Genomic DNA, 27,050 nt, shown 5'->3' on the forward strand with positions numbered 1-27,050 from the left:
CATCCTTGCAATCTCCATACTCAGGAGGTGCAGGCAGGAGTAAATTTGAGACCAACTCGAGCTATAGTGAGTTCAAAGCCAGCCTGAATTTTTATTACTTTTTTTTTAGTAGGGGTGAGCTCTCACTTGCCATTATAGGGTAAAAGGGCTAGCCAAAGAAACACACCCTGGCCCTGAAACCAGAGCCAAAGAAACACACTCTGGCCCTGACCAACTCAGTACAAAAACCAACCGATCCCTGAGCACAAAATCCAGCCAATCTCTGGGCTTGTCCAAGCTCAGGGATTGAAATCCGACTAATTGCCACCCTGAAAATCTCCACCCTGGGAAAACCCCTCCCTTTAAGAAGCCTTATATAAACTCTGTGCCTGTTCAGTTCATGGCTGCCTTTTTCCACCATGGCAGAGGCAGCTACCCTCCCCGATTCTTCCCACCTAATCTCTTGAACAAGGTTTGGGTGACAGCGTCCTTTCGTGGGAACGGAGCGGGAGCAGAGCTGAGCAGGACTTGCTCTTGTTTGTTACACTCCGGGGGACCTGAGCCGAACTGTAAGAGCCGGCAGAGCTGTTCCACCGGGGAAACCTTTCTCTGGAGCAGGGCTGTAAGCTGCTGCGCGTACAGTGACTTGTGGTACTCGGGCTCCTGGCTGCCAGCATCCCTTTCCATCTGAGCGGTAATGCTTACAGCCAGTGTGCCTGTGGAGGTTAGCGCACCACTCGCGAGAGTCAGTTCTTCCACCGTGTGTGTTCCAAGGACAGAACCCAGGCGGCAAGCGCCTTTACCCGCTGAAGTAGCTCGCAGTTCCAGAGTTTCGAACTCGAAATTAGATAACTCTCCTAGACCTGGGACTGTGTCCCTACACGTGACCTGCGCTAGATCTTATTGCGCAGGCGCTGGCCGCCTCAGCGTGCTCTCCTGAAGACCCGCCCCAAAGGAGCTCCTAGAGCAGGCGCACACCACAGCGTCGCCGATGCGCCTCCGGAAGTACTGGCAGTTTCGGGGGCGGGACCGGGAAGCGTTTCCGGGGGGCGGGAGGCTCCGGCGGAAGCTGTCCCCGCGGTGGCGGCGGAGAATAAGGCCTTGGTGCGGGCTGCTTGGACGCTCCGGTGGGCTGGAGCTGCGAGCGCGGAGCCGTCGGCAGGTACGGCGGGGTAGGGAGGCTGGCGGCCGCGCGGGAGGTCACGGTCGGGGTCACGAGTGTCCGGGACGCCGGTGTTCACCGCGGGCTCTCCCCGGCGGCCGCGACGCGGGACTGCGCGAGCGACTCCGCCGCCCCGGGCGCCCGGCTCGGAGTCCGGAGGCCTCCAGGGCCAGCCAAGCGACTTCCTGTCCAAGGTCACCCCGCGGCAGGTGCACGGCGGGACGGAGCGCTCGGAGGATCCGCCCGCGGGGCGACCTCAGGGTCGAGCCACCCACGCGCGAGCGGACGCCGCGAGGGAGGACCTCGCCGCTCTGAGTTTCGCCTCTTTGGCACTCCGTTGTCACCTGTTTTTGTTCCCCAGCCTGGCCTCTTGTCAGCTGGAGTTTCTCTCCACTTTGTGTCTCTGGAGCTGACAGTCTCTGGACCTTGTCTTTATCTCTGTCTTCACCTTGCTTCAGTGTTTCTTGACCCTGCTTCTGCTCCTCAGGCCGTTCTCTGGTTCAGGACCCGGATGTCACACTGGCTTCTTGACCATTCGTGTGTTTTTCTGTCTCTGCCAATGTTATGTTCTTTTTTTCTCTCCCTCCCAACTGGGTTTGTTTAGGCAGGGCGGGTCCTGCTTGGACCTCTGAGCCATGGAAGGTGACTCATGACCCCGTGAAACTCGCCCGCCCGGGTGACATTTTCAGTGGCCCGACCACAGTCTGGCTTCAGTTCTGACAGGTGTCACCCAACCTAACAAAGTGTCGGGAGCTCCTGGCCCTCAGACTGAAGGCCCATCTCAGGGGTTAGGCAGCTAGTGAATCCTGAACCTCTCTTCCATGTGGTCTGCACAGCTCTGTACAGTCGTTTGCTCTTTCCAGGAACCCCAGATGGCCTCCAGGACTGTGAGAAACAGCCCCGTTTAACCAGGCCACCGTGTCTACAGGCTTAGGAAGAACCAGGTTGAGATCTGCTTTTGAGACCCATAGCACGGTGGCAGAATTTCTAAGGGGCAGCTAAGGGAAGACTGTAAAAACCTAACAGGAATTCGTTCCCTGCTTGTTTCCAGATTACTACCAGAGAGAAGTAAGCGAGACATGGGGACAAACATCGTTTAAAACTTTTGAGTGGAGTTCTGGAATAGACAGGACCAGAAACAACAATTTATCAAATGCTAGAGTCAGGTGGCGGGTTGTTGAGTGTGCACGGAGTTTCAGGAGGTAATAAGAATATTCTAGAAAGGATTGTGCACAACAGTGTGAATGATATAGTGTCAACAGTACACAAAGTAGTTACAGTGGTAAGTTTTGTGCTGTTTATACTATATACACACCGCAAAAGGTACTCTGGAGACCTCCACAATGCCGTTCAGAAACTTGGTTTGGAACATTCAGTTGAATCCCTTGTGTCGATGCAGCAGGTTCAGCTAAAGGCTTAGAAAAGGAGTCCCGGCCCTGGGTTGCTTTAAATCTGGTGGCAGCAGTTTCCCACCTACGTCCCCTCCTTTCCCCTTTGGAATCAGTGCAAAAATTTTCGCTAGAAGCAACTTGAGAAACACATTCCTTTGACATGCAGAGAACTTGTGAGGCTGGAAAAATAATTCCTTTATTAGAGAAGAAAATGGTCTGTTATTTCTTCATAAGCTATGCTTTTGGTTTTTTGCTTTGTTTTGTTTTTGTTTTGTAAATCTTGCCCACCTTTAAGTTCATTTTTCAAGTTTTTGTTTTTGGGGCTTTTGTTGTTGTTTTGGTTTTTTGTTGGTTTTTGTTTTGTTGGTTTTTTGAGACAGGGTTTCCTGGCTGTCCTGGAACTCAGAGATCTACCTGCCTCTGTCTCCCAAGTGCTGTGATCAAGCCACCGCCTGGCTTGACTTAAGAGTTTGGATTTTTTTTAATTGTTTATTTTTGTTTTGTGTGCATTGGTGTTTCACCTGCATGTGTGTCTGTGTGAAGGTGTCAGATCCCAGAGGAGAGAGATGGCCCAGCAGTTCAGAGCACTGACTGATGTTCCAGAGGAACCTGGTTCATCTGGAGTCTGATTATGCCAGGATAAAAAAATAAATAAGATGTCAGGTCCCGCCGGGCGGTGGTGGTGCACGCCTTTAATCCCAGCACTTGGGAGGCAGAGGCAGGCGGATCTTTGTGAGTTCGAGGCCAGCCTGGTCTAGAGAGCGAGATCCAGGAAAGGCGCAAAGCTGCACAGAGAAACCCTGTCTCGAAAAACCTAAAAAAAAAAAAAAAAAAAGATGTCAGGTCCCCTGGAACTGGAGTTACAGACAGTTGTGAGCTACCATGTGGGTGCTGGAAATTGAACCTGGGTCCCCTAGAAGAACAGCTAGTGCTCTTAACCACTGAGCCATCTCTCCAGCCCCAACTTAAGAGTTTTAAAGAATAAAATCAATACACACTCTTTTTTTTTTTTTGGTTTTTCGAGACAGGGTTTCTCTGTGTAGCTTTGCGCCTGTCCTGGAACTCACTCTGTAGACCAAGCTGGCCTCGAACTCACAGAGATCCACCTGCCTCTGCCTCCCGAGTGCTGGGATTAAAGACGTGCGCTACCATCGCCCGGCGCACACTCTTATACAAGGAAAAACATAAGCAAATATATATATCAGTTAAAGTACCCAGTTGTTACAACAATGGGTGGTAGTAGCACACACCTTTAATCCCAGCAGAGACAGGTGGATCTCTGTGAGTTTGAGGTCAGCCTGGTCTACAGAGTGAGTTCCACCACAGCCAGGGCTACACAGAGAAACCCTGTCTTGAAAAACCAAAACAACAACAACTTGTTAACAACATTCGGAGTCCCACTCATCTAAGTACTGTCTACCTTAGAATTGCATCCATGGTTCTTCCATATGGAATCATTCTTTGTGTCACCAGAAACATTAATCTTCTCAGGAGTGCCTTAGCCATTACCTCAGTAGCCACTGCTGTTAAAACTTCAATATATGAGCTAGGTGGTGGCCCATGCCTTTAATCCATCACTTGGGAGGCGCAGAGGCTTATGGATCTCTCTGAGTTTGAGGACAGCAAGGCCTATATAGAGTACATAAAGAAACTCTGTCTCAAAAAAAAAAAAAAGCAACATATATACTGTCTATTGTAGCCTGAAACTCCCAGTGAGATGACCTTGAACTCCTGATCCTCCTACTTCCACCGCCCAGGAGTTAGATTTCCTGTGTGGGCTGCCACACCCAGCTGAAGTTCCAAACTTTAAAGAAATGGGTGCTTCTGTTGGGCTGCTTATCTGACCCAATTAGCTCGCTAAAACCCTCCAAATGGGTCTCAAGATCTTGCAGACTTAGACAGCATGCTGCCTCAGTTTTCTTTCCTAGCAGAACTTCCTTCCAGAGTTGTGACACTCACAGTAAAATGAGGAAAGCAAGTGTCCGTAACTCACCGGCTGCTTTAAAGGCAATAGAGCCTGACCCAAGCCCAGGGACCACTCTGACCCGGTATTGGGGTTTTCTGGGAAAAGGGCAACACATGGATGTAGCTCCCAGAAAACCAGAAAAATCCCTCAGTGGAAAGGAGTGGAGGCCAGAGTTAGATGGAGAGAAAGCAGTAACAAGGGTAGAGGGGTCCCAGAGAGCAACCATTTCACTGGAGCCTTCTCTAGGGTTTCCACACCATTATAAAAGGTTTGAAGATCAAGGGGTACACTGAGGCAGATTATTCTTTGGGGTAAGAGATGTTCTAGAAGAGAGATTTAATACCATAGCTAAGTCATCAGCATGGCAGGGGCTGATGAGAGCTTGGGCCCATGTAGCAGAATGGGGGTTCCTTATGTGTTTTAGAGGAAAGGAGAAGGGAAGTAGATTGAGACAGTTCTCTCTGGCTCTGCAGCTGGTGATTGCTGCTGGTATCGGATGAGTAGTCAGTTAACTAAGACTGTTAGGTGACCAGTAAGCATCTCTCCTGCAGGCCATTCCTGGACAGGAAGGCAAGAATCGATAGAAACACATGGCTTTAGTTCAGGAGACAAAATTAAAGTTGTTAGAGGAGTTAGAGGAGTTGTCACAGTTCAGCCAAGGTGGAGGAGCTGTACAAAATGGTCTGACCCTGCCTAACATTGCCAAGTTTGACAACCTGGATTTGATCCCAGCACCCATGTGGTAGAAGGAGAAGCCTGACTCCAGCAAATTGTCTTCTGACCTCCGTGTGCTGTGTGCTTTTGCACGACACAGGAAAACAACTTAAAATGTAATAAAATTTTATTTTAAAATAGCATAGAAGCAGCCAAGCCAAGAGCTTCTAGAATGAAAGTTCATAATTAAACTGGTTTTGATGGAGTCTTGCTGTGTAGCTCAGGCTGACCCTTAACTCACTATGAAGCCTCCTGTTGGAGCCCTTCAATTCTGGGATTACAGGTGGGCACTACATCGACTGGACAGCAGCAGTCTTAATGAGCTTTTTGCCTGCTCCTCAGTGTTCATCAGGGAAACACATGTGTAAGACTGGCACAGGCATCCTAAAGTCTTTCTTTTTTATAATATTTATTTTTATTTGCATGTGTGTGCGCCAGTGCCATGTGTATCAGGTACCTGTAGAGGCCAGAAGAAAGAACTGGGTCCCTTGAAGCTGGAGTCATAGGCAGTTGTGAGTCACCTGACATGAGTGCCTCTGCAAGAGCAGCAGGAACTCTTAACCACTGAACAGTCTTAAACCCAGCATCTTAAATTTTCAATGTACCTTTTCCTTTTAGAAATCAGTGATTTAGCCGGGTGGTGGCGGTGCACGCCCTTAATCCCAGCACTCGGGAGGCAGAGGCAGGCAGATCTTTGTGAGTTCGAGGCCAGCCTGGTCTACAGAGACAGATCAGGAAAGGCACAAAGGTACACAGAGAAACCCTGTCTCGAAAAACCAAAAAAAAAAAGAAAAAGAAAAAGAAAAAAGAAATCAGTGATTTAATTTAAAGCAAAATTGAGAAATGCATTCTGTTTTTCTATTCATTCAGACTGCTCTTTGATGGCCATGGCATAAGGAACATCACCAGGAATACAGCTTTGCACTGAGTAAGCTACAAATGTACTAATAATGTAATTTTTAAGACTTTATTGTAATAATTTCCTATCAACAAAAACAATGTAGTTTGTCAAGTTTTGTTTTTTTTTTTTTTTTTTTTTCGGTTTTTCGAGACAGGGTTTCTCTGTGTAGCTTTGTGCCTTTCCTGGAACTCACTTGGTAGCCCAGGCTGGCCTCGAACTCACAGAGATCCGCCTGGCTCTGCCTCCCGAGTGCTGGGATTAAAGGCGTGCGCCACCACCGCCCGGCTTAAGTTTTGTTTTTTAATTTAAAAATTTATTTAGGGGCTGGAGAGGTGGCTCAGAGGTTAAGAGCACTGCTTGCTCTTCCAAAGGTCCTGAGTTCAATTCCCAGCAACCACATGGTGGCTTACGACCATCTGTAATGAGATCTGGTGCCCTCTTCTGGCCTGCAGAGATACGTGCAGACAGAGCACTGTATACATAATAAATAAATAAATCTTTAAAAAAAAATTATTTATATATGTGGGTGGATGTTTTGTTTTCATGTGTGTCTAGTGCTCACAGAGGTCAGAAGAGGGCATCAAATTCCCTGTGGACTGGAGATGGCTTTGAATTGCCATACAGGTGCTGGGAATCAAACCTGGGTCCTCTGAAGAGCGGCCAGTGCTCTCTCTAACATCTTGTCACGGTTATTAATGGGCTAGATCAGATTCCTCTGAAGAAGAAATACTGCACATTTTAGGGCTAGTCACCATGGTACTTTCTGTTAATAAGGCCCTCAATTTTAGAGAGAAATTTCTGCCAAATGATCACTTTTTACTTAGAAATGTATTAGAGTTGGAGTTACACTTCTGATGCCCACCACCTGCTGAACTGTGTGGCCAGAGGAGGTCTTGTCATGTGAGCCAGTGAGCCTGTGAGCCTGTGAGCTTCCCTTTACTCTCAGAACTGAGTAAGCTGTGAAGGACTCTGCAGGGCTCATGATTTATAGACTGTGTTTTGTGGATGCAAAGCATTTGACTAAGAGAATTTGGTAGGCAAGGGGTGTTGGTATTTTTCTACATTTGTGCCAGACTTTAAATTTCCTAAAGCAACATTTACTGTGCTTAAATGTGCCTTCTACAGTGAGCATGCAAATTAACATATGCTCTGATTAAGACATCCCTGGAGGGCTTCAGTATAGGCGATGGTAGGTCTGCCTCCCTGTCTCCTCGCTGTCTCTGTGCTTTTAGGGTGTTTAGTCCCTGTTAAAATGGTGTCTAAGATTTGATATACAATTTTCTCAGCTGAAGAATAAACCGTGGCTACTGCTCAGCTTATCAGCATGGGAGGGAAGTTAGAGGCAGTCTATTTCAGGGAGTCTTCAATGGAAGGCCCTTTGCCTTCTGCTTTATTTTGATTTTATTTTTAATTTTTATTACTTTTTTATTTACTTTGTATGTGTGTGGGGGCCTATACCTGCAACATGTGGAGGTCAGAGAACAACTTGGGAAAGCCAGTTCTCTCCGTCCACCATGTGGATACTAGGAATTGAACTCAGGTCTTAGGCTTGGCAGCAGGCCCCATTACCCACTGAGCCCTATCACCAGCCCTTTTCTTCTGCTTTAAAAAACCATTAAACAGGTGAGTGATGGTGGCACATGCCTTTAAAATCAGCAACCCAGAGGCAGGAGGATCTCTTGAGTTCCAGGCCAGCCTGGTCTACAGAATGAGTTCCAGGACAGCTAAGGCTATACAGAGAAACCCTGTCTCAAAAAAACAAAACAAAAAGCTATACATGTAGCTTCCATGAATGATGAAGGGAATGAGCTGGGATTGGTGTAATTATTTTAGAAAAACCATTGCTATTGGAGTTTTACAATTATGTGCAAGATGACATATAAAATTGCTGGTTTAAGTCTTAAGTTGGCAAATGCTCTGGAGTTTATTAATGAATTGCTCATAATCTAAATTATGGATTACTTAGAGCTAGTGTGGTAGTGCACGCCTTTAATCCCAGCACTTGGGAGGCAGAGCCAGGCGGATCTGTGTTGAGTTCGAGGCCAGCCTGGTCTACAGAGCACGATCCAGGACAGGCACCAAAACAACACAGAGAAACCCTGTCTCGAAAAAAAACAAACAAACAAAGAAAGAGGCTGAAGCAGGAGGATTGCCCCAAGTTTGAAGCTAGTCTGAGCAATATAATGAAGCCTTGTTTCAAAACAAGGATTATTTAGGTTATTTGTGAAACTTGCTCGTGTTTACCTCCCTTCCTAACCTACTGCACCCCACCCCTCAGACGCTGATTGGCCTGAATATGTGCTTTGGGCTTAAATCTCACCACTCCCCAGTAGACAACCTTGGGCAACTAGGTTGTCCTCTGGGTCTTGTCACAATAACTACCAAGTGTTGTAAGCAGGACCAAATGAGGTAGAGAATGTGAAGTGCTGTGTGCAGAGTCTCTGTGTCTCTGGAGTCTGCATCCAAGGAGTCAACCCTTCACAGATGGGAAATATTTAGGAAGGGCTGGATAGATGGCTCAGTCATTAAGACAAATACTTCTCTTGCAGAGAAGAGTTCAGTCCCCAGCACCCACATTGGGTAGCTCCCAGCTGCCTGTTACTCCAGCTCCTGGGGTCAAGTATCAGTTTCTGGCCTCCAAGAGCACCTGTACTCACATGCACAAACTCACACACATAGACCCATGTAGCTAGAGTTTTCCTGCCTGGCCCACAGTCAGGACAAATCTCTCTCACCCGCCAGTCCCAAGCCGCTCAAACCCGATCAAGTAAACACAGACACTTATATTGGTTTCAAACTGTATGGCCGTGGCAGGCTTCTTGCTAACTGTTCTTACAGCTTAAATTAATCCATTTCTATTAATCTATACCTTGCCACGTGGCTCGTGGCTTACCGGCATCTTCACATGCGGCTTGTCATCATGGCAGCTGGCAGTGTCTCCCTGACTCAGCTTCCTGTTCTCTCTATTTTCCTCTCTGTTAGTCCCGCCTATACTTCCTGCCTGGCCACTGCCAATCAGTGATTTATTCATTGACCAATCAGCAACACATTTGACATACAGACCATCCCACAGCAGACCCACACATACATATAGTTAAAAATATAGTAAATCGCCAGTCAGTGGTGGTACATACCTTTAATCCCAAGCACTGGGAGGCAGAGGCAAGTGGATCTCTGAGTTCAAGGCCAACCAGGGCTACATAGAGAAACCCTGTCTCGAAAAACTAAAAATAAGTAAATAAATAAATAAATAGAGTAAATCTTTTAAAAAAGAATGCAACTGTATTGCTCGTGTGTTCTTGCCCTCTCCTAAGCAGTGCAGTCTGACACTTGTCCACACACCATGTCAGGGATTAGGAGTGGTCTTAAGATCTTAAAGTACTCTTGAAGACATGAGTAGGTGGCATTGTAAATATTCAAGCATTTTCTTCAGATGATTTGAGCATCTCAGAGTTTTGATGTTTGAGGGGTAGTCCTAGGACCAACCCCCACAGATACTATGAGACAGTTGTGTTTGTGTACATCCTTATATATGTATTTGTGTATACATTAATAAGCAGCTACTGTTCTGTTAATGATGACATTTTCCTAGTTACCCTGTGTTGCATTAACTTTTCCTAGGGAGATGCGAACAAATGTTTATTCATCCCAGATAGGGCACCAAGGACAGAGCAAAGTACGATACCACCAAAGTACAACTTGGAGTTCATTGAGCTTGCTTATAGAGTGTGGGTGAGGGGCTACTTACAGGACCATGGGTGAGCTCCATCCCAGCATGGATAATGACCTCAAGGAAGCAGCATTATGGAGTCCCCTTTCAGTTGACCTCTCACCTCGTTCACTTGTGGGGCATGAGGGAGTAATAGCTAGAATCCCCAGTGATGATTTTGGACCCTCTCTCATTCATGTGCTGGGGAATATCACTGTGTGGTTTTGCTTATTGGTTATTTCTTACTCCAAAATGGCATTATGTCCTGCCTGGAGGTAAAACACCACAAACCTTCACAGTTGGCATTGGCAGTTGGACATGATGGCATACACCTGTGATGCCAGCACTCCGGATGCCGAAGTAGGAGAATGGAGACTAGAGTCTTCCTAGGCTGCATAGCTAGACCCTGTCTCAAAAAAAAAACAAACTGACATTGGTACCTTGTTTTCCCTTGTATTATAATTTATATTATACAAATTGTAATCTGTAAAATAATTTAAGAAAAACCGTTCATGGGCTGGAGATGAAGCCCTAAAGATGCTTGCCTAGCATGTGTGAAGCATATAACCTTCACAACTGAATTGCAGAATTTCTGACCTCCATAAAAAAATTCCCAATTGCTTTTTCTTTGTTTTGTTTTATGTTTAAGGTTTTTTTAAGACAGAGTTTCTCTGTGTTGCTCTGTCCTGTCCTCTGTGTTGGCTGTCCTGGAATTTGCTTTTGTACTGGTTTGGCCTCAAATTCACAGATCCACCTGCCTCTGCTGGGATTAAGGATGTGTGCCACCACGCCCAACAAAATACCCAATTGTTAATCACTCCCTGTCTTTCTCTATCTCTAGTTTCTGGCAGTCACTAATCCACTTTCTAAATTTGTTTTGAATGTGTCTTTTGTAATGGAATGATGGAAATGTGGTCCTTTGTGTCCACTCTCCTCCTGCCCTCTCCCTCTTTCTCTTTGCATATTCTGCCTCTCCCATTAATCTCTTCCTCCTCCTTTCTCTTGCTCTTTATGATGCTGAGTATAACCCCAGCAATTCCCAGCCCTGCTTCCTTTCTATCATCCTGTCTCCAGGCCGGGCCCTCCCTGGTTGACACCTTGTTCTTTCTTACTGCCTTAGTAAGATCTCTTAGATGGATGTGCTATGTTTTATGTAGTCATTGATTGATACACGCTTTTATTGTTTAATAGTGCTGCTATGGACAGTCATGCATGAGCTTTGGTATGGACATCATGTGTTCTCTTCTGTTCAGCATATGTTCAAAAGTAGAATGGTTGGGCTACATCTGTTTAGCCATTTGAGAAGCTCCCAACCCCCTTTCTGCAGCTTTTAAACCATTTCCATGCCTGCCAGCAAGTGTGTATAATGGTTCTTGTCTCCATGGGACACTACTGAACAGTTGTTAATGCCTCTTACTTTTCATGCCATCTTAGTGAGTGAGGAAAGGGTTCCTTGTAGTTTTGATTGTTTTAGGGATGGGGAAAGGTGTGGTGCTAGGCCTGAAACCAGGTACCTTGCACATGGCAGACAGGCATTCTCCCGAGCTAGCTGCATTCCAGCCCACATGGTGCTGAGCATTGTTCATCGGGGTCTTGCTCTTTGGAGAAATGCCTTTTGGAATCTTTTGTCCATTCTTTTCTATTGGGTTGTTTACTACTGGCTGTAGGCTTTGTATGCACTCGTACAAGTTATTCATAGTACTATGCAAATAGTCTCCCATTCTGTGTGTGGTCTCTTTATTTTCTTGATGGTAGCACGTAAGGCTCACAGTACTGGAGCTTCCTGCCCCCCAATTCTGTAAATCCCATCATTGTCTCCCTCTGTTTTCTAGACGACACACTATTTTTATTACTCAAGTGTAGACTACATTTAATGAAGCCTTGCAGTTAGTCCCAAATTCAGACTTCCTCCTGCATTAGTCCGAGACCTCACAACGTCTTACTCTGACACACTTGGTGCTGCCTCGGTCCTCATGTTTGATGGTGAAACTCAGTGTTGTAGCTTCATTCTGTTGCTGTGATAAAACTGTCTAAATGCAACTTGGGAGGAAAGGGTTTATTCAGCTTACACTACCAGGTCACACTCCAATCAGGAAGGGAAATCAGGGCAGGAACTCAAAGCAGGAACCATGGAAAACTGCTTACTGGTTCACTCTGGCTCAAGACTTATGCTCTTCTAGTTGCTTATACAACCCAAGGCTTCCTTCCCAGTGCCACCTACAATAGGCTGGGCCCTCCTACAGCAGTTGATAGTCAAGGCCAATCTGATTCAGGTCTTTCCTCAGTCAAGGCTTTTCGCTCAGATGGCTCTAGGCTGCGTAGACACCCAGACTCCCGGGCATTCTTGTTCTCTGGAGCTTGGTGCTATTGTCTGGACTGCCTGGAGCAGGAAGTGCAGTTGCTGGTCAGGGCAGCATCTGTCTCTTCACCCAGGTTCCATCTTCAGTAGCTCTGATTTCTTCAAGCCTGTGACTCACAACTCACACCATTCTCTAAGATCTTGGAGTTCAGCTCATTTTTCATATCACTTGTATTACTTCCATAAAAACATGTTATGTGAGAAGAATGAGAGCCTGTCTCCAAGTCTGGTGGCTCCAAACTTCATAGTGATAGGACCTTGTGACCATAATCTACCCCACCCTGGGTTCTTCTCATGGTGGTTTCAGGCTTTGCTTGAATGACATGCTGGGTATGTTTGTCCTCTGACAGATTATAAACCCCATAAGAATGGTAATGTTTCAGCTAGGTGGCAGTGGTGGTGGTGGTGGTGCACCCCTTTAAGGCAGGTAGATTTCTGTGAGTTCCAGGACAGCCAGGGCTACACAGAAACCCTGTCTCAGAAAACAAACAAACAAACAAACAAACAAGAATGGTGATGTTTAAGCTGAGCGGCGGCGGCGGCGGCGGCGGCGGTGGTGGTGGTGGTGCTGCACGCCTTTAAGGCAGGCAGATCTCTGTGAGTTCGAGGACAGCCAAAGCTACACAGAGAAACCCTATCTCAGAAAAACAAAACAAAACAAAAAAACAAGAGGTAGTAACTTGTCCTTAATGGCTCAACTAAGCCCTGACACCTCCTCCCTCCTCCCTTTCATATGGCATTTGAATCCTTAGGAAGGGGGCAGCTGTGATTCTTCCCTGTCTCAAAGTCCTCGTGTTATCAGGGCAATGGGAGATGGGAGTCCAGAGCTGATCTGGACGTGCGTCTGTCCTCAAGCAGCAATTCCCCATTCACACACAGCTGCTGTTGTAATACTCCACTCCTGATTTCTAGTCTAGCACTGTTCTCCCCTTTGCAAACCAAAATCTGTTGTGGGCAGAAATACCTAGACCCTCTCCGCCCAGATGACCTCAGCCCAGACTGCGCTCCGAATTGACATCGACACGGACACCTGTCAGCCATGCAAATACATGGTCTGCATTTCCTTTACAAACTAGAACACCTGTGGGGACGGAGTAGGGGGGGTGTGGGGTGTGGATCTCTGTGAGTTCGAGACCAGCCTGGTCTACAGAACAAGTTCCAGAACAGTCAGGGCCACACAGAGAAACACTGTACAAAAAGCACTGTCTTATCTAAAGACTATTAATGACTGATCCAGCATTCTGGTCTCATTGGAGGAGACAGGGTGACGTGAAAAGCCTATGGGAAAAAAAGCCATAGGCTTTGGAGTTAACACTGACCTGGATTCATCTCTCTATTAGAACAAGCTTTTAACTTCAGGGAAGTCGCTTAAAATAACTGAACTTAAGAACACCAAGCCCTGCGTTTGCCACACAGTGGAGGGCTGACCTGGAGCTCAGTGACAGCCCGCTCACCTAGCACAAAGCCAGCCTGGGAGAAGAGGAAGAGCCAGGTGTGGTGGTGCACACCTTTAGTCCTGGCAGTCAAGAGGTAGAGGTAGGCAGGTCTCTGAGTTTGAGGCTAGCCTGCTCTACATAGTTCCGGGTCAGCCAGGGTTACAGAGAGAGAGAGAGAGAGAGAGAGAGAGAGAGAGAGAGAGAGAGAGAGAGAGAGAGAGACCTTTGTCTCAAAACAACAACAACAAAGCAAAACTTCATGGAAAATAGTGTACCGCATTTGACACAGAGCAACTATATTTTTATTTGTTTTTGCTTTTTAGACAGGGTTTCTTTGTATAACAGTTTTAGCTGTCCTGGATCTCGTTCTGTAGACCAGGCTGGCCTCAACTCACAGAGATCTGGCTCTGCCTCCCGAGTGCTGGGATTAAAGGTGTACACCACCACCGCCCGGCTAAACAGAGTGATTCTTAAGAACACCTCAGTTTCTTCACTTGTCCTCTCCTGTCACTCAAGAATGACTTCTGAGGAATCGAAGCATGACACAAGGGTTGTTAGGAAGATTTTTAAGAACTGCTTAAGAGATGGCTCAGCAAACGCGTTCAACCCCAGCACTGGGAAGAAGATAGGTGGATTGTTGGGGTTGGGGTGGCCAGCCCGGAGTAACGTCAACCTCTGCTCTTCCGTCCACATTGGCACATAAGTCGTCATTGTGTCCTCCGCCTTATTTCTCGGACGGGGTCTCACTGAATCTGGAGCTGATTGGCTAGACTGGCTGGCCCAAGAGCTGAGGTGGGGTCATTCTCCTGTCTTCACCCTGCAGTGTTAGGAGTTACAGCCGTCAGCTGCCAGACCCTTCTTTTTACTTGGGTCCAGGGGAACCAAACACTTGTCCTCATGCTTATGGGACTGTGACCCGGTTCATTTCTGTCTGAAGAAATGCATAGGTGTTTCCATCTTCCACAATTCAGTTCTTCACTTTTTTCTTTTCTTTTGGAGTGTACATGGAGATGGAACCCAGAGACATACATGCTAAGCAGACATTCTCCCCCCACCCCCACCCCAGTTCTTTTTCTGTTGTTCCTCTTTTTTTTCTTTAGTAAATGTGAGGAGTCTGAGGATTACAATTAAGCTATTTTGATAAGAATCATGTTTGTTTTTATTAGAAATAGTTGCTTTGTTTTGCTTAGGGGATTTATATGCTCACAGATATATTCACTGTGGATTCTGCTTCCTCACCCACAGATGGGACAGAATGAAGAGCTGCTGGGGGGGAGGGTGGCTCTTCCTTTTGGCACTCTTGAACCTCCAGGCCTCTCTGGGGATTGACTCCTGTGGATGAGTGCCCAGAGGCTAGAGGACTTGATGGACTGGACTTGTCTTGGTGAGCTGGGCCATGGGGTAGACAGGGCTTCCTTGAGGCTGGAGTTCACGCTGACTCTTCTTTCTCTTGCAGCACTAAACAAGATTGGTGATGAAATGGAGCCTGGAACGAACTCTTTTCGAGTAGAGTTTCCAGATTTTTCCAGCACCATTCTGCAGAAACTGAACCAGCAGCGCCAACAAGGACAGCTATGTGACGTCTCCATTGTTGTCCAAGGCCACATTTTCCGGGCACACAAAGCTGTGCTTGCTGCCAGTTCACCCTACTTCTGTGACCAAGTCCTCCTGAAAAACAGCAGGAGGATTGTCCTGCCTGATGTGATGAACCCGAGAGTGTTTGAGAACATTCTACTCTCCAGCTACACAGGACGCCTTGTGATGCCTGCTCCAGAGATCGTCAGTTACTTGACAGCAGCCAGCTTCCTCCAGATGTGGCATGTGGTAGACAAGTGCACTGAGGTTCTGGAGGGGAACCCCACCGTCCTGTGTCAGAAGCTAAATCACGGCAATGACCACCAGTCTCCCAGTAGCAGTAACTACAATGGCCTGGTAGAGAGCTTTGAGTTGGGCTCCGGGGGCCATGCTGATTTCCCCAAAGCACAGGAACTAAGGGATGGTGAGAATGAAGAGGAGAGTACCAAAGATGAGCTGTCATCTCAGCTCACTGAGCAAGAGTACTTGCCCAGTAACTCCTCCACAGAGCATGACCGACTGAGCACCGAGATGGCCAGCCAGGATGGGGAGGAAGGGGCCAGTGACAGCGCTGAGTTCCACTACACCCGGCCCCTGTACAGCAAGCCCAGCATAATGGCTCACAAACGCTGGATCCACGTGAAGCCTGAACGCCTGGAACAGGCCTGTGAGGGCATGGATGTGCACGCGGCCTATGACGAACACCAGGTCACTGAGTCCGTCAACACCATGCAGACGGAGCACTTGGTCCAGCCTTCGGGAGTAGAGGAGGACTTCCAGATTGTGGAGAAGAAAGTGGAGGCAGAATTTGATGAGCAAGCAGAGGAGAGCAACTATGACGAACAGGTGGACTTTTATGGCTCCTCCATGGAAGAGTTTTCCGGAGAAAGGTTGGATGGGAATCTAATTGGGCACAGACAGGAGGCTGCCCTCGCAGCAGGCTACAGTGAGAATATTGAAATGGTGACGGGGATAAAAGAAGAGGCGTCCCACTTAGGATTCTCAGCCACTGACAAGCTGTATCCTTGTCAGTGTGGGAAAAGTTTCACACACAAGAGTCAGCGAGATCGACACATGAGCATGCACCTCGGTCTTCGCCCTTATGGCTGTGGTGTCTGTGGTAAGAAATTCAAAATGAAGCACCATCTCGTGGGCCACATGAAAATTCATACAGGCATAAAGCCCTATGAGTGTAATATCTGTGCAAAGAGATTTATGTGGAGGGACAGTTTCCACAGGCATGTGACTTCTTGTACCAAGTCCTATGAAGCTGCAAAGGCTGAGCAGAATACAACTGAGGCTAACTAAAAATAGGGTCTGGCCCTTGAGTGGCATGCACAAAAATAAACTATGGTAATTAATGCAAATCTGGGCACAGATGATGCGTGCCACTTGCTATTATGAGAGAAGCTTAAAAAGAAAAAAAGGAAGATATTTCTGAAAGACCAGCTCTAAGTAGGCCAATTAAAAAATTTAATTCCTCAAATTTATATGTTCTGGTCCTGGCCTAGAATGGATGATGGGGATAAGTTCACCCAGTGCCCAGCTGGCAAGCAGCCTTTCCAGGCAACGTGACTGAGGCGGTGGACTTGGTGGCACACTGACCCACCAGTTCACTCAGGTGGCAGCAGTTTTCCTCACTCAGTGCCCTGAGGTCACGTTGCAGTTTATTTTCTCCTGGTGGCTACAGGGATTCTGGGGCTTTACTTAGGTAGTGCATCACTGGATGCTACTTCCCTCGAGGCTACAGCAGCCTGACTCCTGGGCTAGATGTGAACAGAGCTCTTTCAAGTCTAGTTTCTAAAGTTCTAGCTGAAACTGGCGATGTTAGATAGACCCGAGTCCAGGACAGGTGACATGGTTCATGTCATAGTGCTGCAGACTTGACAAACCACGGTTTGTGTTTAGTTCTGATTGGGTTTGAACCATTGGGTCTCCTTCTAAGTCTCTGGGTGCCAGACATAGGTGTTTCTAGTTGCCCCCCTCATTTAATGGTGGCATCTGGGCTAGATGTCCAGCCTGAAGTTGACTCTTTACATACAGCAGTGTCCTGTCCCCCCAGCCCCCCCAGATCATGGTGCTTCCCAACAAGGGTCAACCAGGGACCACAGCTCATGGGACCTAGCCAGACTGAGTGGCTAAGAGCGGGACACCCCCATACTCAGTGAGTGAGAGTCGACAGAGGCAGCAACTTAGAAAAGTCTCAAAACTACACAGGTGTGGGGTGTGCTGTTTAGAGGGTGCACTGAGCAACACCGTCAGCTCTTTCTGGGACCCGGAGTGTGAGTTCAGAGCGGGAAAGGAGTCCTCCATCAAGTAATATCATCCCCAGATCATGTTCCCTAGTCGAAGAGAAAGGTGCACACATTTACACCCACTAAGGGAAGGAAGGCCGCCCGCCCTTCAAGGCCTGTTCTGCCTGGAGTCGGGTGTTTTAGGGTGGAAAGAAGTCTGGTGTTCAGAAGGCTTTTAAGCGTGTGATAGGCCTGCAGCTCTTGCTGGGTATGTGTCTAGACTGCTTTTCGCTACTGGGAATGTGTTAACATTCTGACCAAAAGCAGCTGGGGGAGAAAGGGTTTATGTCAGCTTACACTACTGTGCCACAGTCATCCCTGAGGGAAGTCACAACAGGAACTTGAATACTGACAGTCAAGACCATCAGCTACAGAGGCGCCACAGGCCACTCTGATTTGGGTCCCGCGGTTGAGACTCCCTTCCCAGATGACGCTAGGCTGTGTCAAATTGTCCCCTAGCTAGACAGTAGGACAGGTGTTGCTCCCGTGTCGTCTTTCCATAAACTTACTGGTCTATTACTGCTAAGTAGAAACTTTTTTTTCCTTAAAATAAAAATTATTTTTCTTGGATTTGGGGTGAAATTTTGTTTTTAAAGTTTGTCTTTCTCTAACGTGACAGACATTTCTGGCAAGGGCTTCTGATCATAAGGCTTCTGACACCAGGGGTTCACCTTTGACCTTTGTTTGGAAAGGGGAAAGAAAATAGGGACTCGCCAGTAAATGCTTATGATCAAGATTGTGAAGCAGGGATCTATTTACGAACACTGTATCAATCTTGGCATATAAAAGCACTTTGTATTTAAGACTTTATTCTAAGTATAGATGTAGATTTTTTTTTTTAAACCTAGAAACTAGATATTACCTCCTAGTGGTTTGGTACATTCAGATGCTCTCCCAGTGTTGGAAGTCTGTCTGTCTGCAGAGTCCTCTCTATGTACCTTGGAAGCACATAGAGGGGATTGTATGGCCACACTCATATGCCTCCTAGTCTTCTCACGGGAGAGGCCAGAGGGTTTAGGGATGACCCTTAGATGTGTGAGGATGAAGTATTTTCAGCTTCTAGTAACTTCTACCCTGAGGCAGTTAAAGCGCTCTGTTGTCAGAAGCTGCTCTGCACCCTGCCCACCCTCGTATTCACAGAATGCCTTCTGCCTGTTGAGCTGTCGTCCATTGAAGTCTCTTCATGTGAGAGCTAGGACCCTTGTGGAGACGAATCTGAGGGGAAAGGAGTACCCTGGCAACATCCGGGTCCTTGGGTTGTGCTGAACCAGTGCCCTTGTCATGCATGGTGACAAAGCTTTTGTGAATAGGTGGGGTGTCCTCGGTCCAGGAGGCAGAGGAGTAACCATGGTCTAGGCATTAGAGCCGAGGCTTCTGACCTGCCTTTCCCAGTAGAGGGCCTTCCCGGCACCCCTTCCCTGCTGTAGTACTGGTCTCCACCACTGCCTTAGGAAAGCCTCACCCTTCCAGACAAGCTTGAATAGTTGTGGACAGCACTGTACATTTTTGTACAAAGTCCAGTGTTCAGGGACTTCATCAGTGGCCCACCAGCAGGGTGTTTGTTCTCTACTTTGAGCCTTGACTGGTTTTTCTCCAGTCCTTATAGGAAAGGGTTCCAGGCCCCGCTGGTTGCATTTCATAGTCTGCATGCACCATGCCTTCAATCTTGGATGCACACTTCAGTGAGCTGCATGGTCTGGCTCCTTGTGTGCCCTTGTTCTGAGCCCTGACCCATGGCCCTTGGATTTCTATAGCTCACCTTCTCTGGCCAGGTCCGTAGAGCCTGCCCTAAAGCGTTCCCTCCATTGCAGGGGGTATTTACTGAACTAGCTGACCCTGGACAGGCTTGTAGCTGTCGGGAAAGCTGCATGCTGCAGAGGATGGCACACCCTGACTGGTGTGGAAGGGAGGGTGAGAAACAGGCACCTGTGCTGCAGCAGGGTCCCCAAGGCCGGGGTGAAGCTTATGAGGTGGTTGCTCGCTGACCTCTGATCCTTTGGGAATGCTGGGCACCAAGGGCTGCCCTCGGCCTCCTGTGATTTAGGTTGCTTTGACTGGTGACTAACTTTATCCAATGAATCCAGGGTTGCTTTGGTTTTTCTTCTGTTGTTGTTTTTTTTCTTCTGCTATTTACATATTTAAAGGTACTAGTTTCTAATTGCCAATCTCTACTGATAGTACCCTGTGGGAACATGCTGGAACACCTCTGCAAATGTGATTTTTTTTTCTTTTTAAATGTTGCTTGGAGCCTGTGTCCTGTCAGTTGCTGCTGCCTTTCTTTTTATGAGGTTCCTAATGTTTCTTCCAGAAAACTTATTTATGCAAGTCAGGTGACTCTTAGGCCACAGAACCATGGGAGGATAAACAGATTGTCATTAGGTGCATATCATGGCTACTTTGTGGACCGCCTGTGTTGCAGAAGTTAAATAGTTCTTTCTGAAATGGCTGTCTTCGGTGTACAGCGTGGTTTTAACTGAATGTTACTGTTTAATATTTTCTTCTTATAGAAGAGACCATGCCCTTTTGTATGACACGTTTTAATAAATGTTACCTGTCCATTTTGTACAAAGTTGTGTTCCGTTTTTCACTCGTGTTTTGGTTCTGGCTTTTGTAGCCTGGGATTAAGGCTGTGCCACATAGGCTGGTCACAAGAGCAGTGAGCGGCCCGTCTCAGTAACAAACCCACCTGCAAGGAGGGTCAGGTATTCTGAGTGCTCCCTGGTTCCCTCCTCCCCCTGGGAAGAGGCTGACTGGCCTCTGGGTTCTGCCTTGGCTTCTGGTCAGGAGCCATTGGAGATGCTGGGCTGGGAGGGCTGCTGGGGAGGTTGAGGGACTCACACCTGGCTGCCTCCTCTAGGTGCAGGCTGGCAATGGCCAAGCTCCTCTTGCTCCAGACCACTGAAGCTTGGCGCCACACCCTCTCCTTGTCCCCAAACTCAGAAGTGGTCCTATCCCCCTGCCTTTTTCCGGCCTTCAGGAGCTTCACCACCCTGTGTTTCTCACCAGGACCCTTGCTGAATCCTCGGATGCCCTCATTTCACAGGACAGCTGTTGAACAGCACAGTTGAGTGATGCCAAGATTCCAGAGCAGGCCAGTGTGGCCGCCACACGCACTGCCAGGCTTCTCTGCTCTGTGCCGTCCCCACGTGCCTCAGTCAGGTCCTCGCTTCACCTTGCTTTGCCCTCCTGCATCCCTTCTCCCCAAAAAGCCCAGCCCTGGAGAGGCCGCAGCCTTCTTCAGAGGCCCCACGTGCTTCCTAACCACAGCTCATTACCACAGACACTGCTTGTTTTAGACCAAACTCAACCATCTTCCCACACAAACCTTCTGTTACCACTGTTTGTTGTGAGATGCCCCCACACCCCCGGTTACTGATTTTGAAGCCAGCTCCAGATTGCCTAGACTCGCTTAGCGTTCTCTAGGTGGGGAGAACCCTCCAGAAGACCTTGCCTAGCCTCTTTTTTGAGGTGAGCCCTGTCCATTCTGATCATGAGTGACCAGCACTGTGTCTGTAGCATGGTGAGCCCCTCAGATCCCCCTGCCACCCCTTCCTTGAGATCCTGGTAGACAGTGCAGCAGGAGCCACGTAAGAAGCAGTCACATAGCACATAACCTCCCCAGGGTGGAGGCCACGGGGCTAGAGACAGCAGCACGTGAGCACAAGGAGATGGGGGGAGGGGGACAAATGGGAACAGAAGGAGGTGGGATGTGACGGGTGCTACCCAGATGGAGCTTACAGCACCTGTGCGGGTTTATTTAGCTTCCTTCCTAGTCGGCTTAGGGACTGCTTCCCACCAAGCCACGAAGAAGCATTCCTCGAGACAGTCCTGGTGGCTGGAAGGTCCGCACAGCCCCGTGGACCCAGGGGCCAGTCAGCAGCCAGAAATGGGGTAAGTCAAACCTGCTGTACCCAGAGTGATCATGTGGTAAATGGCTTTAAATACGTTCTTTCTCAGTGTAGCTAAAGGAAGGAAAAAGCCGCTCACGTGTTCTTTTTTTTTTTTTTTTTGGTTTTTTGAGACAGGGTTTCTCTGTGTAGCTTTGCTCCTTTCCTGGAACTCTGTAGCCCAGGCTGGCCTCGAACTCACAGAGATCCACCTGGCTCTGCCTTCCAAGTGCTGGGATTAAAGGCATGCGCCACCACCGCCCGGCACATGTTCTTTTTTTTTTTTTTTTTTTTTTTTTTTTTTTTTGGTTTTTTGAGACAGGGTTTCTCTGTGTAGCTTTACGCCTTTTCCTGGATCTCGCTCTGTAGACCAGGCTGGCCTCGAACTCACAAAGATCCACCTGCCTCTGCCTCCCGAGTGCTGGGATTAAAGGCGTGCACCACCACCGCCCAGCTGGGCACATGTTCTTAACTGCTGGGCATGTTCTCAATGGTGGAGCGCTTGCTTAGCATGACAGGTCTGGGTTCCATGCTCAGCACTGCAGAACTAAACAAAAGCCTGTTTGAAGTTGAGTGAATGAAAGTGGGCATGTTGACCCTTTCCTGAGAAACCACAGAGGTCAGTACAGGGTAGGAGAAGTCTCTGGGCTTTCTTTGAACTAGTAGGTCTAGTTTGAGTCAAAAGGGAATAATTTGATTGGTGTAGTTTGAGTTAAAGTAGAAGAATTTGAGTTTCAACTCTTGAACCACCTTTAATTTCTTCCAAGCAGATGATGGGCCAGCTGAGCCTTGCACATAGCAGCAGAGGTAAGGTTGTCCTGTACGTTCACAAGCAATACCGTAGGTAAATGTACAGTTTTAAAATAGTCACTTTTCACTTAGGCTCAAGTGATTATGAGTTCTATTTTTTTCTTCCTTAATACTCCAAAATAAGAAGCCAGTACCAAAGCTATTAAATGTATTTATAACCTAATAAGATAGTAGTTAGTCCCCAGAGGATCCTGGCCTGCCAAATATTGCAGCTAACCTTGATGTATGGAAGCTAAAAGCTCCCTCCAGAACTGCCCATCCTGTTAATTTGGGGTCAGCAATGCTGTGATAAAATTTCACTTATTAGGGTTCACAAAAAAGACCCTCAACCGCTGGTACTCCAGCCATGATGGATGGATGCTGGGTCTTTAAACAGGCTGGTGGTCCCTCAGGATTGAGGCTGGCTTTGAATTCTCAAAGCCACTTGCTCCCAAGTGCTGACTTTACAGATATGTGCCACCATGCCTGGCTCTTGGGGGTTTTTGTTTTGTTTTTTTATGGCTACTGAACACTATCGCTACTTTGGCCCAAGAGCATTGAGGTTGCTGAATACAGTCAGCTCCAAGCCCTTACTATAGCATTTGGATTATGAGGTAGAAATGCCTTCCAGGCCAGCACAGGGAGCAGCAGAGGATAACTGAGACGCTGTTGGGGAGGGGCTGTCTCCCTCACGGAAGCAGCTTTCCATTAAGCCTTTTTCTTGCACGTAGGGACGATTCAGTGGTAGATCACTTGCCTAGCCAGCACCAAAATGAAGCATAAAAAAGGTCAGATTTGTAAAGGTGATTCATGCTTAGCAGAGTACAGAAGCCAGGCCCAGCACGGCAGTGTGGCCTACGCTGAATTATCCCCTGGTGCTGAGGTAGTGAGTGGCAATGGGTCCTCCTTAAATTGCTGAACTCTGCCATCCAAGAAGTAAGACTTCAGACATCAGCAGCTCATTCCTTTCAGCTTCCTTTCCAGGACTCAGTCACCACTAGCTCACTCCTTTTGCCAGGACCAACAATGACCCACTCTGTCCTAAAGACCCTGCATGGACTGGGTCTCCACCCTTGTGCCAGCCTCGCAAGGCAGGACACTAACTTGGAGAAAATAAGAAAACAGCTTAGTACCCTGGCCCTGGGCTGGGAAGGCATCCAAGTCAGTGAAGTGCTTTCTTCGCAAACATGAGGCGGGTTTGACCCAGAACCTAAGGGAAAAGGCTGGGCGTGGTGGCGAGTCTGTAATCAAGCACTGAAATGCAGAGGCAGGAACTCGGGGCTTGCTGACCAGCCAGCCTAGAAGTCTATGCAAAGTCCAGTGACAGGGCCTGCCTCAAGGAGATGGTAGAGCCAGAGGGACATGGCTCAGTTGATAAAGGCACTTGCCACCAAATCTCAGGACTTGAGTTCAAGCCTCATGGTGGAAGGAGAGACCTAACCAATTCCTACAAGTTGTCAATTGTCCTCTGACCTGTATGCAGTGACACCACACACACACACACACACACACACACACACACACAAATGTAAAGAAAGAAAACAAGGGGCTGGAGAGATCTCTCAGTGGTTAAGAGCACTGGCTGCTCTTCCAAGGGACCCAGGTTCAATTCCCAGCACCCACATGGCAGCTCATAACTGTCTGTAACTCCAGCTCCTGGGATCTGATGTCCTCATACAGACATACAGGCAGGCAAAACACCAATGCAAATGAAATAAAAATAAATATTAAAAAAAAAAAAGGGCAGGCATGGTGGCGCATGCCTTTAGGCAGATCTCTGAGTTCGAGGCCAGCCTGGTCTACAAAGCAAGTTCCAGGACAGCCAGGGCTGTTACACAAAGAAACCTTGTCTTGAAAAACTTAAAAAAAAAAAAAAGAAAGAAAGAAAAGAAGGTGTACAGCTCCTGAAGAACAACATTGACCGCTGGCTTCTGCAGGTGCACGAATGTATGCACACACAAGCCCAATTGCAACCCAAGGCAGGCAGCCGGTGGCATGTGTCCATCCCACTGGCCTGTATGAGACACCTACCATCCAGTGACTTCCTGCCAAGGGCTCAGAGTGTCCATAGTAAACCCACTGCCTGCTGGTGTAAAGAGGGGTTCAAAGGTGGCGGTAGTTCTTGACTCTTTTGAGGGACCCGCCACCCAGCTCCCAAATAAACCACACATGGAGGAAGCTTATTCTTAATTACAAATGCTCATACTTAGCTTGGCTTGTTTCTAGCCAGCTTTCCTTAACTTTAAATTAACCCAGGTGTCTTTTGCCTCTGGGTTTTTCCTGTTCTCTTACTTCTGTAAATCTTGCTCTTCTTCTGTGGCTTGCTGGGTGGCTGGGTGGCTGGGTGGCTGGGTGGCTGGGTGGCTGGCCCCTGAAGTCCTCCTCCTTCTCTGGCTACTTCTCTCTCTCTTTCCTCCCAGATTTCTCCTTCTATTTATCCTCTCTGCCTGCCAGCCCCACCTACCCTTTCTCCTGCCTCGCTATTGGCCATTCAGTTCTTGGGGTTTTTTTTTTTTGTTTTGTTTTGTTTTCAGAGCTGAGGACCGAACCCAGGGCCTTGCACTTGCTAGGCAAGCGCTCTACCACTGAGCTAAATCCCCAACCCTCTCCATTCAGCTCTTTATTAGACCATCAGGTGTTTTACACAGGCACAGTAACACAGCTTCACAGAGTTAAACAAATGCAGCATAAACAAAAGTAACACAGCTTAAAATAATATTCTACAACACAAAGGTCACAGGCTTATCTAGCAGTGTGGACCACTGCAGAGTGTCTTCCTAGCTGTGCTGATCCTGTCCCTTCCCCAGCTGACACCCTAGCTCCTGCTGACTCCAGTCAGGCCACTTGACTGACCTTTGTTGGTCCCTTCGGCTTTTCTTGTCCTTGTGAGGGTGGTTTGCCCTGCTCCTCCTCTTTCCCATCACCCTGCCTAGGCTTTGTCCTTCCAGAAGGTTCTTTACTATCATCTGAGGCTCTGTAAAAATAACTGACACTCCAGAGCCTCCAAAATCCACACCACTTTTAGCGATCCCATTCCACTATGATGTCCCTCTGTGGTGGCGCTTGCCACTGTGCTGCGATTTTGTGGACGCCATCCTCCGTGGCCCTCACACACAGGGGCCAACCTTGTTTGTTTGTTGTTTGGCTCTGGGGCTCAAAACCAGGGCCCTCATGCTAGAAAAGCACTCTGCCAAAGAGCGTCCCCAGACCTTTTACATTTTGAAACAGGATCTCACCACGTTGCCCAGACTGGCCTTGAACTTCTTCAATCCTGCCTCAGTGTCCCAAGTAGCTCGGGTGTGCCATCTCACCTGAGGAGCCACACTGTAGTCGCCTCTGAGTGACTGTCCCTGGCACAGTCCTGATTCACAGCCAATAAATGCTGCTTGATTTCTTTTTATTTATCTTTTCTAAATGCAGATGAGCTATTTAGTATTTATCCACCAGTTACTACCATAAACTGTTTCTTTTGTTTTTCGAAATACAGTTTCTCTGTGTGGCCCTGGCTCTCCTGTATACCAAGCTGGCTTTGAACTCAGAGATCCTCCTGCCTCTGCCTCCTGAGTGCTGGGATTAAAGAAGAGCAAAGCATCATCACACCTGGCTACCATAAACTTTTTTAAATTAAAAGAAAATTTGACATACTACTAGGGAAGTACACATGCCACAGTGTGTGCATGTGGAAGTCACAAGACAACTTGTAAGAGTCAGTTCTTTCACTGTGTGAGTTCTGGGAATCAAAATAGAATTGACAGCAAGCACCATTATTCACTGGACCATCTTACCATCCCCCACCAAAACCCACCTCCACCTCCCCCTGCCTCCTCCTGCCTCCCCCTGCCATAGACTCTGTTTCAAAAAACCTTGCATGAGGAAGGGTTGAGGCTGTGATTTCGTGGCAGAACACCTGAGTTCCCAGTACTACAGCAAAACACCTTTCTTAGAAAATTCAGCATCCAATAAATTTAGGAAGTCTTCGAATTCCTGCTGGCTGAGAATTCCGAGGTAAATGTGAGTTCCCTTCTAAACACAAATGAAAGATTTCGTATCAGAACAGGTGACTTCCTGCAGGCCCGGGGAGATGCCCAGTCAGTAAAATGCTGCTGTACAAGCGTGAGGACCTGAGTTTGATCCCCGGAACATGGGGGGAAAGCCAGGCATGGGTGAAAAAATGCCCAGCACTGGGGAAGTAGAGACAGGTGGGTCCCCAGAGTTCCCTGGAAAGCTGGCCTAGCCCAGTTGGCAAGTTCTAGGCCAGTGAGAGACCTTGTCTTGAAAGCAAGGTTGATGGCTCCTGAGGATCTGGTTTAAGAACAATCAGGCAGAAGAGCACAGTGGGGGCATCAAGAAAAGGTTTGCAGCCCGGCGGTGGTGGTGGCGCACATCTCCAGTCCCAGCGCTCGGGAGGCAGAGGCAGGCAGATCTCGTGAGTTCAAGACCATCCTGGTCTACAAAGTGAGTTCCAGGACAGCCAGGGCTACCCAGAGAAACTGTCTCAGAAAAAAAAGAAAGAAAGAGAGAGAGAGAGGGAGGGAGGGAGGGAGGAAAGGAAGGAAGGAAGAAAGAAAGAAAGAAAGAAAGAAAGAAAGAAAGAAAGAAAGAAAGAAAGAAAGAAAGAAAGAAAGAAAGAAGGAAAGGAAGAAAAGGGTTTCCATGGAGTCGGGTGTGGTGGTGCAGGCCTATAGTCCAGAGAGAGGAAGAGAGAGGGGTGTTTCTGGTTGGGAAAAGCACTAGCTTGGTTGGTAGGTCAAACTCCATGTTCCCCACACCCCCACACTCCTTATTCTTATACCACCCTATGGTTTAAAAAAAAAAGTCACTAACTGTTCATTTCTGCTGGAAATTTGACCAGAAAGGCATACTCCAGTGAAGCTGGCGCTCTCTGAAG

General features: G+C 47.8%; 2 protein-coding genes across 4 annotated transcripts in view; both read left to right on the plus strand.

Moving 5' to 3' along the window:
* Positions 1-1,008: 1,008 nt before the first annotated feature.
* Positions 1,009-20,055, plus strand: Zbtb43 (zinc finger and BTB domain containing 43). Of its 3 annotated transcripts, XM_052724307.1 has the most exons (3): positions 1,011-1,141; positions 6,083-6,140; positions 15,074-20,055. In XM_052724307.1, exon 3 carries the CDS (start codon positions 15,097-15,099, stop codon positions 16,498-16,500), a length of 1,404 nt encoding a protein of 467 aa, XP_052580267.1. In that variant the 5' UTR covers positions 1,011-1,141; positions 6,083-6,140; positions 15,074-15,096; the 3' UTR covers positions 16,501-20,055. The 3 variants fall into 3 exon arrangements, with proteins under 3 accessions (XP_052580268.1, XP_052580267.1, XP_052580269.1); XM_052724308.1 differs by lacking the exon at positions 6,083-6,140 and having other exon boundaries at positions 1,009-1,141; XM_052724309.1 differs by lacking the exons at positions 1,011-1,141; positions 6,083-6,140 and adding an exon at positions 6,640-9,826.
* Positions 20,056-21,353: 1,298 nt separating this feature from the next.
* Positions 21,354-27,050, plus strand: part of Zbtb34 (zinc finger and BTB domain containing 34) — a 42,772-nt gene continuing 37,075 nt past the window's right edge. Inside the window, exon 1 of the mRNA XM_052724371.1 lies at positions 21,354-21,377. Within this exon, the coding sequence (XP_052580331.1) occupies positions 21,373-21,377 (5 nt within the window). The 5' untranslated portion in view covers positions 21,354-21,372. The remainder of the gene's footprint in view (positions 21,378-27,050) is intronic.

This window comes from Peromyscus californicus, unplaced genomic scaffold (assembly GCF_007827085.1).
Source record: "Peromyscus californicus insignis strain IS unplaced genomic scaffold, ASM782708v3 Scaffold_7__1_contigs__length_154581171, whole genome shotgun sequence".
Lineage (NCBI taxonomy): Eukaryota > Metazoa > Chordata > Mammalia > Rodentia > Cricetidae > Peromyscus > Peromyscus californicus.

Bases quoted from the DNA above. Each gene is read 5' to 3' on its own strand.
- Zbtb43 (XM_052724309.1), top strand. From the start codon at position 9,739: ATGCGAACAAATGTTTATTCATCCCAGATAGGGCACCAAGGACAGAGC. The intron at 9,827-15,073 runs GCTTGCTTATAG...TTTCTCTTGCAG, and splicing joins TACAACTTGGAGTTCATTGA to CACTAAACAAGATTGGTGAT.